Raw genomic sequence first — 17407 nt, 5'->3', positions numbered from 1 at the left:
CCAGGTGGCGCTAGTGGTTAAGAATCTGCCTGCCAATGCAGAGGACGTAGGAGACTCCAGTTTGATCCCTGGGTCAAGAAGATCCCCAGGAGGAAGAAATGGCAACCCACTCCAGTATTCTTGCCAGGAGAATTCCATGGAGAGTGAAGCCTGGCGGGCTACAGTCCATGGGGTCATAAAGAGTCAGACATGATCGAGTGTCTGAGTGTAATACTTCTCATGTGAACTCTGCAAATTAATATTTAACTAACATTTATTGACCAGCCACTATTGTTGTAAGATTTTATATGTAATCAATACAGCAAATCCTTGGGACAAACCTATGAGACAGGTTATGATCCCCCTTTTACAGGTGAGGAAACAGACATTGATGAAGACTTGCTCAAGGTCATACACTACACCTGACAGACCATAATTCCAAAGTTTCTATGGTATTTTCATTCACAGCTACTTAAGTAATGAAAAATAGTGTTTCTCATTAATAAGAAACCCCTATCTCTCCCCAAATTCAATCCTAGGGATCTTTGTTGAGTGTCATTTCTTAGACACTTCAGTATTGAAGCTGGAATAAGAAAACACACTCTTTTAAATACCTATTAAAAAAAAAAAAGAAAAACCTTTATATTTTAAATTAATTTTAACCTTTCTGGAGCTGTTTTCTTTGGGGAAAAGACATCCTTCTTTGATTAGTACATTTCATTCTTCTTTTTCATGATTTTAAAGAAAAAGGTGATATTTCTCAATAGCCTAAATTGAAATTTCTTTTGCAACGAATAAGCTCTCCTTTATTTAAAGACTATTTGTGACTGTGGTTAAGTAGTACATAACATAAAATATACCATTTTAATCATTTTTTAAAAGTATACAGATCAGTGGCATTAATTATACTCATGTTGGGCAAACATCACAACACTCCATCTCTAGAACCTTTGCATCATCCTAAACTAAAATTCTGTACCCATTAAACAATAACTCCCCACCCCTCAGTGACCATTGTTCTTAAAGGAGATAGATAACTGTTAAGCTTAGTTTTCTTTATATGAATGAGCACATAATTATCTTAGGGATATGAAGGAAAGGGATATTTGCCAGCCTAATGACAAATGCAGAGCCTACTGACAAAGGTATATAATTTGTAAAAATAGCTGAGTGGGCAGAATTCTGATATTTCAGCTGCCCTAGGCACTTCAGTGCACTTCTGATAATGATTTTCCCTGGGCATGTAGTTATACTGATAGAAATCATATCCCTGTATAAAGAGTGAGCTTAATTATATATAACTGCATACCTAAAATGAGGCTGTACATTTTTTTTTTACATACACTTTCTGATTTACAAAAGATGAGACACTAAATTATTTTTTTAAATTTTATTTAACTTTACAATATTGTATTGGTTTTGCCATACATCAAAATGAATCTGCCACAGGTATACATGTGTTCCCCATCCTGAACCCTCCTCCCTCCTCCCTCCCCATAACATCCCTCTGGGTCGTCTCAGTGCACCAGCTCCAAGCATCCAGTATCGTGCATCGAACCTGGACTGGCGACTCGTTTCATATATGATATTATACATATTTCAATGCCATTCTCCCAAATCATCCCACCCTCTCCCTCTCCCACAGAGTCCACAAGACTGTTCTATACATCAGGAGACACTAAATTCTGACTGATCCCCAAGAAGTAGTGTGCGTCACCCTCAGAACGTGAGTGTCTTATTGTAGAGGTCTCCTTTTTCTGCAAAGACACTGTATCTTGCCTTCCCCCTCACCCCTTCAGGAATTGTTTTCATTATATGGGATTTCACAATCTCATCTGATTTCTGCTGTGACTGTGAGGACAGGAAAATGCACAAAGGCTGATTTAGGGTTTTGGATGTAATCAGGGGTAGTGAGCAAAGCAAAAGTGAGTTGAGTGGTAATGTCTGTTCCAGGTGCTGTATTAAACGCTTTACATGTATTATTTTATTTAAGCCTCACAACTCTGTGAGCTAGGAATCAATTCCCATTTTACAGATGGGAAAACTAAGGAACAGGAAGATGAGGTTACTTGCCAAAGACACATCACTAATAAATGACAGACTGAGGATTCAAACTCAGGCTGTGTAGAGCTCTTGTTCCGAGCTGCTCTGTTAACACACCCTCCTGGCCCACATCAGCCTTGACAGCAGCGTTAAACCACCCGCACGTGCGAGCCCTTGTGTGGCTGAGGTGAGTGGGGAGTCTCAGCTAAGATCAGACTCTGGGTCTAGAGATAGAGGCTGTCCAGCCAGCACAGGGAAATGGGGAAACACAGGGTCATCTCTGGCCCCACTTGTTACCTGGTTGTTGGAGGAGAGGAGAGAAGGGGCGTCTAAGCAGGTTTCAAGGCTCTTCCTTGTGCCCACTCTCTGGTGTTGTGCCCCTGGGCTCATAGTTGCTCCACATCCTTCTTAGAGCTGCTTTTCCTGAGGGAACCACCTCCCCAAGGCCTCCCTCTCCAGTTTACTCTTACCACCCCACACCTGCAGGAAAAGTTTTCTGAGTATAGTTGATTTCAGCTAGTTGTTAGGAGAGTGGCAGGTGTAAAGGGTGGACTCTAAGGTGAGGATGACTCCCCCTCCTTGCAATTCCCTGATTCTCCCAGGACCATCGTTGTATCTACATTTCTGAAAGCAGAAGTTTTAATGCAAACGACCACCCCAACGAGGGAGACATTCTTTTTTTGTTTTTTAATTATTTATTTATTTAGTTTATTTATTTTTGGCTATACTTGGTCTTTATTGCTGCCAGGGCTTTTCTCTAGTTGTGGTGAGTGGGGCGACTCTAGTTGCTGTGCGCGGGCTTCTCATTGCGATGGCTTCTCTTGTTGTGGAGCACAGGCTCTAGGGCACATGGACTTCTGCAGCTGTGGCTCGCAGGCTCTAGAGCACAGGCTCAATAGTTGTGGCACTCGGGCTTAGTTGCTTCGTGGTACGTGCGATCTTCTTGGATCAGCAATTAAGCCTGTGTCTCCTGCATTGGCAGGCAGATTCTTTACCACTGAGCCACCAGGGAAGTCCAAGGGAGACATTCTTAAACAGGGAGGAGTATTGATAAATTCTGCCGGAAGTTGAAGAGGCTTAGCTATTTCGGTCCCAGGGATAAGTTGTTGGGATCTGAGAGCTTCCAGAGGGACCTGAGAGCAGCTCCTGGACTTTGAGTCTCTCTGCATTCTCTCATGGCCAGAAACTTTCTCCTGACCCTTGCTCATGGCTCCTGTTCACAGGGTACAGCCATTCACACCCAACTTAGAAGTGACTCTCCTGGGAGTGTTTCTGACCCCAGAGAATGTGTGGATTGTTTTCATAACTGTCATAAATTACCTTCGTGTTTCAGGAACAAACACGTTACACCTGCAGGCAACACCTTTGTGATGGTTCTGTGGATCCCGAGGGTTGCATCCTCCTTGTATGGGGAGGTAACAGGTGCACCAAGCTATGCTCAAGGGCTTGCTCTACTTTTGTACAAAAACCCTCTGGTATTGCCTACAAAGGTTAGCAGTGTTTACTACATTGTATTTCAGTAATTGTACCTCAAATTAAACAAAAAAATATTGTCTGATGCTTTTGTATACTGGAGCACAGTTTTTATTTCAAAGTGGTGACATAACATTCAGCTGCTGTGATAAGACAGCTGCGTTTACCAGTAGTGACAGTTTACAGTTGAGTCATAGGAAGGATTCATTTGGACATGTTTAAAGTCATGTCATCGGAGACGGTGATGGCACCCCACTCCAGTACTCTTGCCTGGAAAATCCCATGGATGGAGGAGCCTGGTAGGCTGCAGTCCATGGGGTCGCTAAGAGTCAGACACAACTGAGCGACTTCAGTTTCACCTTTCACTTTCATGCATTGGAGAAGGAAATGGCAACCCATTCTAGTGTTCTTGCCTGGAGAATTCCAGGGACGGGGGAGCCTGGTGGGCTGCCGTCTATGGAGTCACACAGAGTCGGAAACGACTGAAGTGACTTAGCAGCAAAGTCATGTCATAGAAATAAAACGATGAAGACCAGATTTAGGATGTGGGCCTACAGGATGCCAGCTGAGGTGGCTGGAATTGTTCTTCACGGCCCACTATGTGCTCGTCTTCTCTCTTCCCTTCTGCTTATATCCCTAGTAAGTAGGGTGTACACTGTCCTCAGCCTGCTCTGAAAACACCACTGTGTTTGGTAAAGTTACCTCAAAGCTATACCTAGATCACACCATGATGAGAAAAAGAGATATTTTCAACCAGAATTGACTTATTTCAATTTTCTGTTCTCTATTTCATTTTAATTATAGCCACTTGGAGCCAGTGACTATTTGGAACTGTCAAAAAATTTTGATACAGTATTTTTACGAAACATTCCACAATTTACCCTGGCAAAGAGGACCCAAGCTCGGAGATTCATAACTCTCATTGATAACTTTTATGATTTCAAGGTAAGGATGTGGTGCATTTTCTCAGAACTAAACATTCTGGACCGTGGAGCAAGATTGTTTGGGCTGGAATCCTGGTCTACCCCTTAGTTTACTTCTCTGTGCCTCAGTTTTGTCACATACAAATCGAAGATACTATTCTGAAGTAGTATTTACTTCAGAGAATTATCATGAGGACAGAATAAACTAATCCAGGTAAATCTTTTAAAACAGCACTTGGCACACGCTGATGCTGCACAAGTACTGTTGGTGGTGGCAGTAACGGTAATCATACTGTATTAAAAGCCCCATCATAAGACACTGCTATATGCCCAATCCCATCACTCACCTAGACGCATCCTGTTCTCTGTGAGGATGCACAGCACAGTGCCTTACCTAGATAGAGTGCTCAGGAAACATTTGTCACATGAATCAGTTGTTGGACTGGTGAAATAACGGATGAACAAAATGAATAAATGAATGACTAAAGGGCCATTCTCAGTATTAGAGTTTTCTCTCCCTCTGACTTGGAAACCCCAGTAACTATCATTGTCCCTAAACAAGCAAGAAAAACCCAGTTGTCTTATTACCAGCATGAGTCGCCGAGCCTTTGTCCATTCATCAGGGGCATTATTGCCTAGTGGTTAAGGAGTGGACCCTGGGGCCAAGCTGACTACCTTGAAGACCAACTTAGCTTGAATTGCCTTCTTTAGAAAAAGGGGATAATAATGGTATTTACCTCATAAGACTGTTGTGAGGATGAAATGAGCAGGTGAAATACTTAGAACACTGTGCAGCGTACAGTAAGCTTTCAATGAAGGTGAGCCATTAGCATCACTGACTCAACGGACATTAATTGGAGCAGGCTCCAGGAGATGGTAAAGGACAGGGAGCCTGGCGTGCTGCAGTCCATGGGGCCGAAAAGAGCTGGACATGACTGAACAACAACACCAGCGAGCCACTAATAATAATATATGCCTGTAAATATATTTACAGTAAAGTTAAAGTACCGCTTCAAGTTAAGAGTGAAATATTGTTTTACCGTTAGATACAGTTTTCCCTCCTTATTCCTTGTACTGAAATAGAGCAGTGATTCTAAAATTGAAGGGACCTTGAGGGGAGGAGAAGGTACCAGAATCTGCTGGGAGGGAGAGGTGAGATTCTTAATGTTTCCTTTCTTCATTCATTCAGCAATCTTCACACCAAGCACAGTGCTAATTCAGTGACAAGCAAAGCCAGGCATGCTGCCTGCCTTCATGGAGCTGATAGTCAGGTGTTGAAGAGACACTGATTAAATGTATGCAGAACTGAGTGTAAATGTTCTGAGAACTGAGTGTGGGATGTTCTCTTGGCGAGAGAGGGGACTTGGTGCTGTGAGAGTCCAGGAGGACAGTAGACTGATCTTTGTATGGGAACTGGGGGCAGGCCGAGGAAGTCCTTCTGACGACCAGCTGCACCAGGATCATCTGAGCTTCTTAAGATCCAGATTCCTGAACTCACCCCACGCCACACCAGCAGATGAAGACCAGGGACGGGGCCTGGAGCCTGCTGGTTCATCAGCTCCTCAGGTGCTGCTCGTGAACACTGAGCTGTGATGGCTGGGGTCCACGTGCAGAGTGGAGAGTTGGCAGCACAGGCCCTGTGATGGGCCTGAGCATGAAAGGCAACCTACCTTAGTGAGTGCCATCAGAATCTGCTGCCTGCTCTCAGGGGGCCCTGTGAGCAGGAAGGTGAGAACACCAGGGCTGGGGATCAAGGTCTGTTATTTGTCTCCTTCTGGATTACTCATCAAGAGACTCAGCTCTGAAATAATCATGTGGGGTCTGGAATACATTGCCCAGGGGTAGCAGTCTGTTTTCAGAGGGCAGTGCTTCAAGAAGAAAGTGGGAGGGGTGCACTGGTAGGTGGCTCTTAGAGGGGCACATTGATAAACTCTTATTTTTGAAAGCTTATGATCCCTACCCCTTAGTCCCCTGCCCTCCCCGATCCTACCTCCCCACACTGTTTCACTTCTTCATTAGACAAAAAGATTTTCCTGGCAATATGATAGAATATCAGAACTACTCTCCTAACATTTGCTTTAACTAAAGCACACATTTAAAGTTTATACTCTTTTTAAAACATAGCCGAAATTCTTATTTCAGAAATTGGAAGCATTAAATAGACATCGTTTTAGAATGCATTTGTAGAAATCTGTGAAATAAGGACATTTCCATCTAAGTAATGAAAAAAGTGTCATTTGTGGTTAAAATAATTTATAAGAGGAGGTAGAAGGTCATTTGTATATGGAAGAACTAGTCCCAAACATCAATACATTGTTTTAAAATACCGATAGCGCGTGTGTGCTCAGTCATGTCTGGCTCTTTGCAGCCTCATGGACTGTAGCCCGCCAGGCTCCTATGTCCATGGATATCAGCACATTTACTTAAATAATGATTTTAAAAGGATGGCTGTGAATCCTGAAAACAAATTCAGATCTCCTGAAACATCAGGAAGAGTATGTTTTAAACTAGTGGACGTAAAATTTATTAAGTTGTGAAAGCAGTTTCTGGTGTGTGATTACACATGGATATTCACTCAAACACTTATGTAATCAAGAAATATTCATGCCAAGCTTAGTGTTTTTCAAGGATGTCTGGCTGGATGCTGGTATAAATGCGGGTTCTGGTAACTCAGGGTGTAATTAGAGGAGCGGGGCGCTGGACTTAGTCACATGTGCAGCAAAGGGGTAACGAGATGCAAAGGAGAGCATCTCGGATGCACACAGAGATGGGCTTCACACAGTCAAGTGAAAATGTCAACCTCAGAGGTAATGGAAAAGCCTCTGGACTTAGAACTGGAAGAGATCAGGACTGGTGTCGAGCTGAGGCTCTCCAGGCCTGGAGCGGCCCCTAAAACCTTTGTTCCCTCCTTCAGAATGCGATGTAAGCTGCCCGGGAATGTTTGTAAAGTGCTGTGCAGTTTAAAAATAGCACTTTAAAGAGACTATTAGAAAAAGTATGAAAATGGTCAAGAGGTTTTCCTAAAAAAAGTATTTTGTTTCAAAAATACATTTGGAAACATCTCTGATCCCAGGCTATCTGACTATAGGTTATGTGGTGTGTGTATCTACATTTTAGAGGTATTCCAGAAATAGAAAAAAAGCTTCCCAAATATTGAAATCCACTTTAAAGAAATGCTATATTCACTTATTTATGCAAGATTTTTTTTTCATTAATGAAGAAGATATAGTGTAGATGGGTCCTGCCAGTTTTGAAATTTTGACAGCCACATTTTGCTTATGCTCTTTTTGTGGACTTTAAAACATGGAGATTAATAAAAATTTTAGTAGCTTTACCGTAACTTCTGGATATTTAGGTAAAATCTCTAATTAGAAAAATAGATTAATGAAACAGGAAAAAATGTGATAGATTGAAGCTTTTAAAATATTTTTTTTTCCAAAATAAAGATAGGACTTGGAGAAAATGTGTAGAAGGAGAAATGAAGTTAAGACTGTTACTTAGGTTGAAAGAGAGGAGTTCAAGGCATTGTTCTTTATAAATACGCATTCTGTAAGCTCGTAAAAGTGTATTTTCACCAAGTACCAATTTTGCTACATATATTTAGAACCATTTAAAAGCAAAAATCTTCAGCTCCCTGTTATAAAAGATTTTTTTATTCTATGAGAAATTTGTTTTTGCCTTCACCTTGTTAAAGTTAAGGAGTGACACCATTTGCTGTTTTCTGTTTCAGGTGCGCATCATTTGCTCTGCATCAGCTCCTGTATCAAGCTTATTTTTGTGTGATCATCATGACAGTGAGTTGGAGCAAAGCAGAATACTGATGGATGATTTGGGGCTGAGCCAGGTAGGTGATATTAACATAATCTCTTTTTATTATAAAACAACTTAATTGTTTTGGTTTGACGCATGGCTATGTTTTAAAGAACGAATGCAGTATGTATTTAACCACTGATTTGCCACTTTCTTCTAAAGCCAGTATAGCAGACATATCCTCAACATCAGTAAATATAGAGAATTATAGCCTTAGAGTGGAAGGAATCTTTGTGGTAAAGCGAAGACCAGGGAGGTGGACTAAGGGGCTTGCAGTTACACCACTGGCCAATGGCAGGCCAGAGCTGGCCACCAGGCACCCGTGTCTGGTTCTGGACTCCCTCAGCCACACCATGCTGCCTTTTCTGGATATCCTCCTTCACATCTGCTGGATCTGTAGAGCATATGCTACAGTATCCAATCATGTGGACTGGCTGTTCTAGGACTTTGTGCCTGGCAAGTCCCTTTGCTTAAAAAGAAATCCACGATTCACCTCCTAACCCCATTCTGTAGACATTTGTGGAGCACCTTGGAAGAAAAGTTATGACCAACCTAGATATCATATTGAAAAGCAGAGACATTACTGCTTTTCCATCTAGTCAAGGCTATGATTTTTCCAGTGGTCATGTATGGATGTGAGAGTTGGACTGTGAAGAAGGCTGAGCACCGAAGAATTGATGCTTTTGAACTGTGGTGTTGGAGAAGACTCTTGAGAGTCCCTTGGACTGCAAGGAGATCCAACCAGTCCATTCTAAAGGAGATCAGCCCTGGGTGTTCTTTGGAAGAAATGATGCTAAAGCTGAAACTCCAGTACTTTGGCCACCTCATGCGAAGAGTTGACTCATTGGAAAAGACTCTGATGCTGGGAGGGATTGGGGGCAGGAGGAGAAGGGGACGACAGAGGATGAAATGGCTGGATGGTATCACTGACTCGATGGACGTGAGTCTGAGTGAACTCCTGGAGTTTGTGATGGACAGGGAGGCCTGGCGTGCTGCGATTCATGGTGTCGCAAAGAGTCGGACACAACTGAATGACTGAACTGAACTGTGGGTGCCAGGCTCTGAGGATGCTCTGTTGGAAACCAGCTGATGCTGGCCCAGTTCTCCTGGACCTTGGGGGGTCTGGTGATTCACTCCAGGCCAAACAGAAGTGGCTTTGCATTTCCTTCTTCTGTATGAATATTACAGGGTATATTTCTCAACTGTAGACAACTGAAATATTAGTAAAAGATTTAAAACTATAAACACTCATCCCCCCCAATGAGGGGAGCCCCATTCTTTCAACCCCAGTGGTAGAAGACCATTTGGAATGAGGAAACCATTCCTTATTGACCTGAGTTGAAATTATGGACTCTCAGGAGTTTGGGGAAATGAGGCCAATAATTGTTTAAATAGTGAACTTTCAAAATATGATTTTTAAATCTACATGTAGAAATACATAGCTGCTTGTGACCCCATTTCTCTGAGAGCAATACATTCAAATAATGTCTTTTGACAATTTGGAAGAATATACTTAAGGGGCTACTTCATCTCAGTTTCTGAAATTCTTTAAATCATTGGTTTTTGAATTTTTCTACTGATCAGAATTCAGATACAGGGCAAAGTGTGCTCAGCATTTAGGGCCAATAATACATGAAGAAATCCTGGCACGTGGCTATAGGGTCATGCAGTTTTACAGTAGGTCAGTAATTGGATTTAGGAGTGCAGAACTTTTCTCTGAGAGAGTATAATAGCAAACTCCTAAGGAAAGAGGCAAGATTCAGTGTTCACTTACAGGCTATAGCCTGTGTTGAAATCACCAGTCCCAGCTTATTTGCTAGCCTCACGGAGGGCTCCCTAACTGAACCCTACATGGAAGGATCAAGTGTCCCAGCAGCTCAAGACCAAAAACAGCTCTGGCCTTCCCAAAACTCACTCCTAGACACAATCTCCAGGTCCCTAGAAGACCTCTCAGTCACCCAGTTTGGAAAAAGAGATTAGCCCTCAGGCCTCCCCTTGGGAACGTGGCCCTGACTGTGAAGCTTCAAGGGAGAGTCTTAGCCGCATATTGATATACTGGAACTACTGGGTTTTGTTGTTGCTTATTTCTTTCTTAAAAAAATATGTATTAATTTTTATTTATTTGTCTGTGCTGGGTCTTAGTATTGGCATAACAGATTTAATTCCCTGACTGGGGATGGAACTCGGGCCTCCTGCAATGGGAGCTTGGAGTCTTAGCCAGTGGGCCACCAGGGAGGTCCTGATGTTACTTTTTCCTGGCATGCACTTTTTGAGAAAGAATTCCTTTTCTGTCTGAAATGTCCTTCCTTTAGATTTTGTAGAGAACTTTCATCTGAGCAAAAGTTTTCTTATTTGGATATTAGGGTGTTGTTTCAGCTTTAATTATTCGTCTAATGTTTTCTTCCTGTTAATTTGTTCTGCTAATTGATTACTGTTTTAAATTAGTTGATTCTCTAGTCTAATTTATATTAGCTGATTCTCTAGTCTAATCTAATTGTTGGGTAAAATTAGTTGATTCTCTAGTCTAATTTAATGAAAAAAATTTGTAGAATATTTTATAATCTAAGCTCAAAAAGTATTTTTTAAACTTGTACTTAGTTCTTTAAATTTTTAGTTGCAGAGGTTTTAACTGGTGCTGGATTGTTGTTTTATTTTTTTGATAAATAGGACTCAGCAGAAGGACTCGCCATGTTTACTGGAGAAGAGGAAATCTTTGCATTTCAGCGCACAATTTCCCGACTCACAGAAATGCAGACTGAACAGTACTGGAATGAAGGAGACAGAAGCAAGAAGTAGCCATCACTTTTGCGTGAATAAAACTCTAGACAAATGATTACCGCAGGGAGAACTCTATTACGGGACTTGAAGGAATCATTTTCTCATCATTAATTATGCACTTTGTCCTCTGGACCATTTTTATCTAAAATTGCTGTCAAAGATATAGTGGTTTAGTAAGTTAAAGCCATTTTTAGGTCTACTTTTTGCCTGTTTATTTGGCCTTATTTCTGCATCACAAAATTAAAATCAGCACTCTTACCAAGCTGAATGTAGACAGGCATTTTGGTTTCATATTAAGCTACCTGAATGAACCTTGAATACACACACCAGTAAACGCAGGGTGTCTGGACATCTGTGAGCTTTTGGCTACCTGGTAGCCGCATGATAGAAACACATTTTTATGAGAGTGGAAGAAAAACACCCTACATTTCAATTCAAAACAAAAAAAGATTTCTGATGCACTTATCTCTGTGATTGTTGGGGCCTGTAAATTACTTTAAATCTCCCAAGTCTTTAGGCTTCCTTACAGCAGAGAGTATGTTTTTTACCGTGAGTTCAAGCTTTGCAGGCAGTACCTGATCTCCAGTGGACACACAGCTGACTGAAAAAAAATCAAGGATTATGAAACCATAGAATAAGAAACAGGGGTGTCAAATTTCAACCGACAGGCAGATTCCCCCAACTCTGAGAGCCCGGAAGACAAGCACCAGAAATGGGGACCAGTGAGAGTGTCAGGAGGGGAGCACCCTGGACCACACTGAGCCGCAGAATGGACTCTGCTCGCTGAGGCCATAAGACCCCGTGCACCGCAGCTCCTTCCCGCTGCTCACGTGTGTTTGCTCTGCTCGCAGATGTCACTCCCACCCTTGCCTCTGCTTCTGCAGAGCGACGGGCTTGACAGTAAACGGGAAAGAACGTTCGCTTGACGAATCTACTTAAATGAAATCTGATTTGCCCTCCATGGAAGTCATTCCTTGACTCATTCAAATATAACCTGACTTTGCTAACTGTCACTCACAGAAGGAATCTTGGTTGAGGCTGTTACAAGAGTCTAAATCCTTATTCAAGAAAAAAAAAGAGAAAAAGAATGGAAATCCACAAATCTTGTGAAAATTAAATATTTTGGGAGAGTAGGCACAGGTGAGTCAGTTTAAAGAAATTATTACAATTATCAACATAAACTATGTCATTTATAGGTTAATAATCTACCCATACTAGTCTATTTTGGACCTTAACCTAAGTCAATCAGATGGATAGGTAGGGTACCCAAGAATAGCGAAACATTTAAATCAAAACTTCTGAAAATTAAGTGCAATTTGAAAATATTTTTATTGAAGTGAAACAGTGAGTTCAAAAAGATGTTAAACAGGTTATAAGGGAGAAAGGACAGGAAATAACCACTGTGCAAGATTTATTGCTAGAAATTTCTAAATCTTGCATAGAAATATAATCCTCAAGAGACAATATAACCATCCCTGTTTATAGACAAGAAAACTGAGGCTCAGAAAAGCAGTTTGACTGGAGATTCATCGTTTACAACCACAAAACTCAGGTACTGTGTTTTTTACCATACCACCTCTATAAAAACAAGATCGTTTTTAAGAGTAATTCCTTTTTGTTTAATAAATTTACAACAGAACCATTACTTTGTACTCAGTAAGTATAAAATATTTAATTTTAGTCTTTCAATCTAAGCTTTTTGTTTTCACAGGTTTTTTTTTTTTTGGCCAGATATGTTATCCGTTAATAAAAAGACAGTGTGAATGCTAGACAGACTGACTGGTGGACAGTCTGCTTGATAGAAAGAGGAGCTGTCCCTGAGTGTGTGGGTATATGTGAATAGTCCCCCACAAGTTCTGTTGTACAAGTTCATCTGAGGTCAGGTATTTGAAACAAGAATTTGATTTTTCCATAGAAACAATAATGTGATGTTAGTTAGGGCCCTAGCTAAATGTACAGAAGCTTATGGAGTTCTCAGTGCAAATGCCTTATAATTTTGGTACTAAAGAACTTAAACTCCTTTTAAAATACAGTTGCTGCAAGGTAAAACTATAGTTCAGGTTCCACCTGAGTACCCAGATCATGTCTACACTTTTGTCCTGCCCTCTAGGCCCCCTTTCCTGGACCTGGTGGGACAGGCCATGGCAGAAGGGGCTTGCTGAGAGTGGGGTCTGTGGGGATGAGATGAGGAGACAGTGTAAGGGCCTGTTATGTCAGCCTAAGTTCCAGAAGGAAAGAGGAGGGAGTATCAGGAGGTAGCTGGAAATGGTACAATGTTATTCCATCTCCTCTCCACAAATTGTTTCATAAAAAAGCCTACAAGAAAAGAAGCAAAAGCCTTCAAGAAAACCTGTTACCTTGAAACAATATGGTAGTTCTGCTAAAAAGGAAATTAATGCCAAAATGAGAGGAAAATGACTCCTAGATCGGAAAGCATTTCAATATATGTGTTGTTTCTTCCAAGTCCTGCCCCAGTTGCCGTCTCAGCATTCCAGTCTTTCTCCCTGGGATCATGTGAAATCTCTCAGAGCAGATGCTCTGTCTCTCCTTTTGAACTGCTTTTAATTTGTACTTGAAGATGAGGTTTGAACTGACTGTTGCTGTGTTACACTCCCATTCACTTAAGAGGTGACCAAGGGTCATGCTGAGGGTTTTTATTGTTGGGAAAATGCCTCCAAAATGATCACTAATTTCCAAATTTAGAAGAAATCAAGTAGAGAAAAAGCACATTTTAAAAAGATAGAAACATCTGATCACTGCATTATTCTTGTGTTTCTTTAGACAATGGATAGGCTTATCTGTTAACATCAGTAATAATGACATGGTAGACTTAAAGAATTTTTAACCTATTTCTGATGTTTACAAGGCTCCAAAGACTAGTACTGTTCTAATCAAATTTATGTATTTTCAGTGGGATTTCAAGTTTTAGTCATAAGGCATTATTTTATGCCTTCTGAATATATTTTTTATACCTATAGGTGTGCAAATAACATAATTTAAAAATTACTTGGAACTCGGAAAATTAAAATTTTATTTGTAAAATATGTAAATGGACATACTCATATCCATTTATTTATTTAGCATTATCTAAGAAACACATTGTGCTTACTGTGTGCCAGGCATGGTTCTAAATGCTTTATAAATAAACTATTTTGATCCTTATAATAATTCTATGGTTATACCACTTGCAGACAGTGAAGCTGAGGTACAGAAAGTGGGTCCAACCACATACTGAATTGCTAAGATGTACGTTGGAGTCAGTAAAGTGATCAAAATAGTGACTTAATAAACTTTCATGTAACTGCTCCTGTCCTGAAAACATTCTTCTTACTCCAAGTAACTTGAGCCTACAGTTGCAGCCCCTTCATCTGGGATAAAAATACCCTGAGGAATTGGGGTCCTGGGTCCTGACATTTGGGTTCCTGATCAATTATGAAACTCTGGTAGTAAGTCTGTGACCTTGTATATAACTTTCCTCAGATCCACTAGCCTCATAAGACATCACTGGCTGGTAGAAAATTATTTTCTTTGGACATGAGTCTGTTAAATTTTTCAAGGCAGATTCTTCTTTCTCATTGGCACAGCAGTTCATTTTCCTGGAACAGAAAATTTAAAATAATCCAGTCTGTCTTCTTATTGAGTCTCTGCTGCCTCTATATTCCTCTGCACTAGAAACTTCACATTTGTCACCTCATCTCCTCACTGAACCCAGTCAAACGTATCATCTACTGACCTGTTTGTTGTGTGTGACAGTGTGAAACTCCAGAAGGATATCTATCTGTCCGTCTTCCAAGCCCGCTCAGGAGGGCTGCAGAGGTTGTCTGAGAAGCTTCCTCTCAGGGCTGTACTTGTTGGGGCCGTATCCATTGAGAGCTGGTCTCTCTGATGCACCTCTCTTTATCCAAGTAGGTGGGAAGGGCCCTGAATCTGGTTCTGCCAGCTTTTGCTTCGTGACCTTGAACTAGTGCTTTGAGCCTTGGTTTTCTTATCTATAAATGACGATAATAGCCATTTCATAAAGTTATTCTGAGGATAGTTGGTAAAAAGCACTTTGCAAACGGTAAAAGATTAAAGGAATATTAGTTGTTATTGACTGTAATGATTTTGATCAGAAAGCAACAATTAATGCCTACTCTGCTTTGTAACAAGAGATGACCAGTCCTAACCCGGTATGGTCTCCAGCAGAAGGGAGAGGTGTACATTACACGGCTGGACAGCTTGGGCACAGAGTTCTGGCCTAATGAGATGCTGTGAAGATTGTTAATTTCAAACCCATTCTTTCAGGATTAATAAAGAAAATTGTTTGGTGAACATCAGAGATTTCCCAGAAAGAGAGCACCATCTTGTGGTCAGTGAGAAGAAATGACAGCAAAAAAGTCTAAGAATCACACAGAGTTGGAGAGTTGTCAAAGTTGCTGTTCCCAGGCCTACCTCCTACACTGGAGAGTCAGATGCATTTGGTGAGATGTGGGGATCTGGTCTGTACTTGGTAACGCTCCCCGTGGGATGCTAATGTGAAGCCAGGGTTGATAAACCCTAACCACACAGCCAGTATCCCCACGGAGGTGGGCCTATGTGGGTCTCCTGACTCCGCACCAGGGCACTTCCCAGGGAGACAAGGCTGCTGCTGTGACCCTCAGGGGACCTGGGGCTTGGGACCACTGGCACACCAAGGCCTGCCTGCTGCCTCCCAGAGCCTGTTCCTCTTCTTCCTTCCTTTGCTTTTCCTCCTTCCCCCGACTCTCCTGCCTTCTCCACCCCCACTAATAACAGACTGGCTGACCCAGCATTGCTTCCCACTTTGCAGAACACTCGCTTCTATTCTCTCGTTTCGTCTACAGCAATTCTCTGAAAGTATGATTATCCCTACCCCCTATGAGGAAACGGAGGCCCAAGGTAACACAGCCAGGAAATATGTTTTCTAGTCCCAAATCCTGTACTAATGGCCTTGTCTGCCTGCATTTACTGAGCCATTGTGGACCTTGAGGGTTAGGACAGGAAGGATGTGGGTGTGGAGGCATTGAAGAGGGTTGCTCCTCACAGCATCATTTAGATGGCAGAGACCTGGAAAATGGTGATTGGCAAAACTTTGAAGTATCAATTGGCACAATCATTATGTAAAAGCAGGTGTTATCATCACCAGTCTTTTTGTCTGATGAGAAAACTGAGTGTCAAAGAGATGGATTAACTGGAGGCCGCCTGGAGTCTGTCACTAAGGGAATGCATTGCTAAGGAATGTGGACTCTTCCCACAAGGAAATCCTCTGCAGCATCAGAAGCAATGAACTGTGTTTATGTAGGGACAACAGTCACACACCACTGAGGGAGAATTAGATTCAACACCATTAATACAAGCTTGGAAAGTGAAACTGAAAGTTGTTCAGTCATGTCCGACTCTGTGACCCCATGGACTATACAGTCCATGGAATTCTCCAGGCCAGAATACTGAAGCCGGCAGCCGTTCCCTTCTACAGGGGATCTTCCCAACCCAGGGATCAAACCCAGGTCTCCCGCATTGCAGGAGAATTCTTTACCAGCTGAGCCACAAGGGAAGCCCCAAGTTTGGAAACCCACATATAAACACTAAATATTTTTCTAAGGCACAAAATCTAAATATATTTATGGCACTAGATTAAAGGAAAACAACATACACTAGAGTGGATGCTTAAGGGAGGAAGGAAATTAGGTTGAATATGGTAGATAAGAGGAAAAATAAAAATGCTGCCTCCCCTGGGCAAATGATGTCAACGTATCTTAAACTGAGGCATATGATCAACACAATTTGTTGCACCAGAGGTCCCTCAAAAGACAGAAGAACGGAAAATATTTTGGACAGAGTCGTCAGAATTTCTCCAGCACACCTCCAGAGAGGTGCAAAGACAACAGACATTTTTGGGATTGGCGGTGAGGCTTTGTAGAAAGTCTGCAAGAGTGGGACAGATGGGATCTAATTAAAGCTAAAATCACTTGTACAGCAAAGGAAACCAGTCCACAAAATGAAAAGACAACCTACAGACTGAGAGGAAATATTTTTAAATGATGCTTCTGACAAGGACTTAATTTCCAAAATGTACAAACAGCTCATATAGCCATATTAAAACAAACAACCCAGTCGAAAAAGGGCAGAAGCCCTAATTAGATATTTCTCTAAAGAAGACATACAGATGGCCAACAGGCATAAAATCAAGCAGCACTAGAGCATATGCATATCCTGACTCACAAGGAATCCGGACACTCCACTCATCCAGGGGAAGGATCCAGAGGGCCTGACAGAAGGGCCAGGGGGCAAGAACAGAGCGCTGGAGGAGTCAGGAGTGTACTTGAGACCTTGTGTTGCTAAACCTTCCATAACTTATCACTACTCTTGGGGCTTCATCTATGAAGCTTTTTCTGTGAAGCTGT

At 41.7% G+C, this 17407-nt stretch overlaps 1 protein-coding gene across 8 annotated transcripts in view; it reads left to right on the top strand.

Annotated features, from left to right (window-relative positions):
• Window positions 1-14311, top strand: part of AFG1L (AFG1 like ATPase) — a 198849-nt gene extending 184538 nt beyond the window's left edge. For 6 of the 8 annotated variants that reach the window (XR_015132959.1, XR_015132961.1, XM_086317452.1 and 3 more), the window contains 3 exons: window positions 4300-4440; window positions 8149-8262; window positions 10896-11061. Coding sequence is in view for 6 of the 8 variants with exons in the window: in XM_086317452.1 (XP_086173578.1) it covers window positions 4300-4440; window positions 8149-8262; window positions 10896-11024 (384 nt within the window). In the remaining 2 variants the exon portion in view is untranslated. Of the gene's footprint in view, window positions 1-4299; window positions 4441-8148; window positions 8263-10895; window positions 11062-11857 lie in introns of those variants that run through there. The other 2 variants (XM_086317454.1, XM_086317449.1) reach the window with 2 other exon arrangements.
• The last annotated feature ends 3096 nt before the right edge of the window (window positions 14312-17407 follow it).

The sequence above is a fragment of the Bos grunniens genome, chromosome 9 (genome assembly GCF_055505025.1).
Source record: "Bos grunniens cultivar Pamir isolate PY7600 chromosome 9, Bosgru_T2T1.0, whole genome shotgun sequence".
Taxonomy (NCBI): Eukaryota; Metazoa; Chordata; class Mammalia; order Artiodactyla; family Bovidae; genus Bos; species Bos grunniens.
This window is presented reverse-complemented; position numbering and strand designations above follow the sequence as displayed.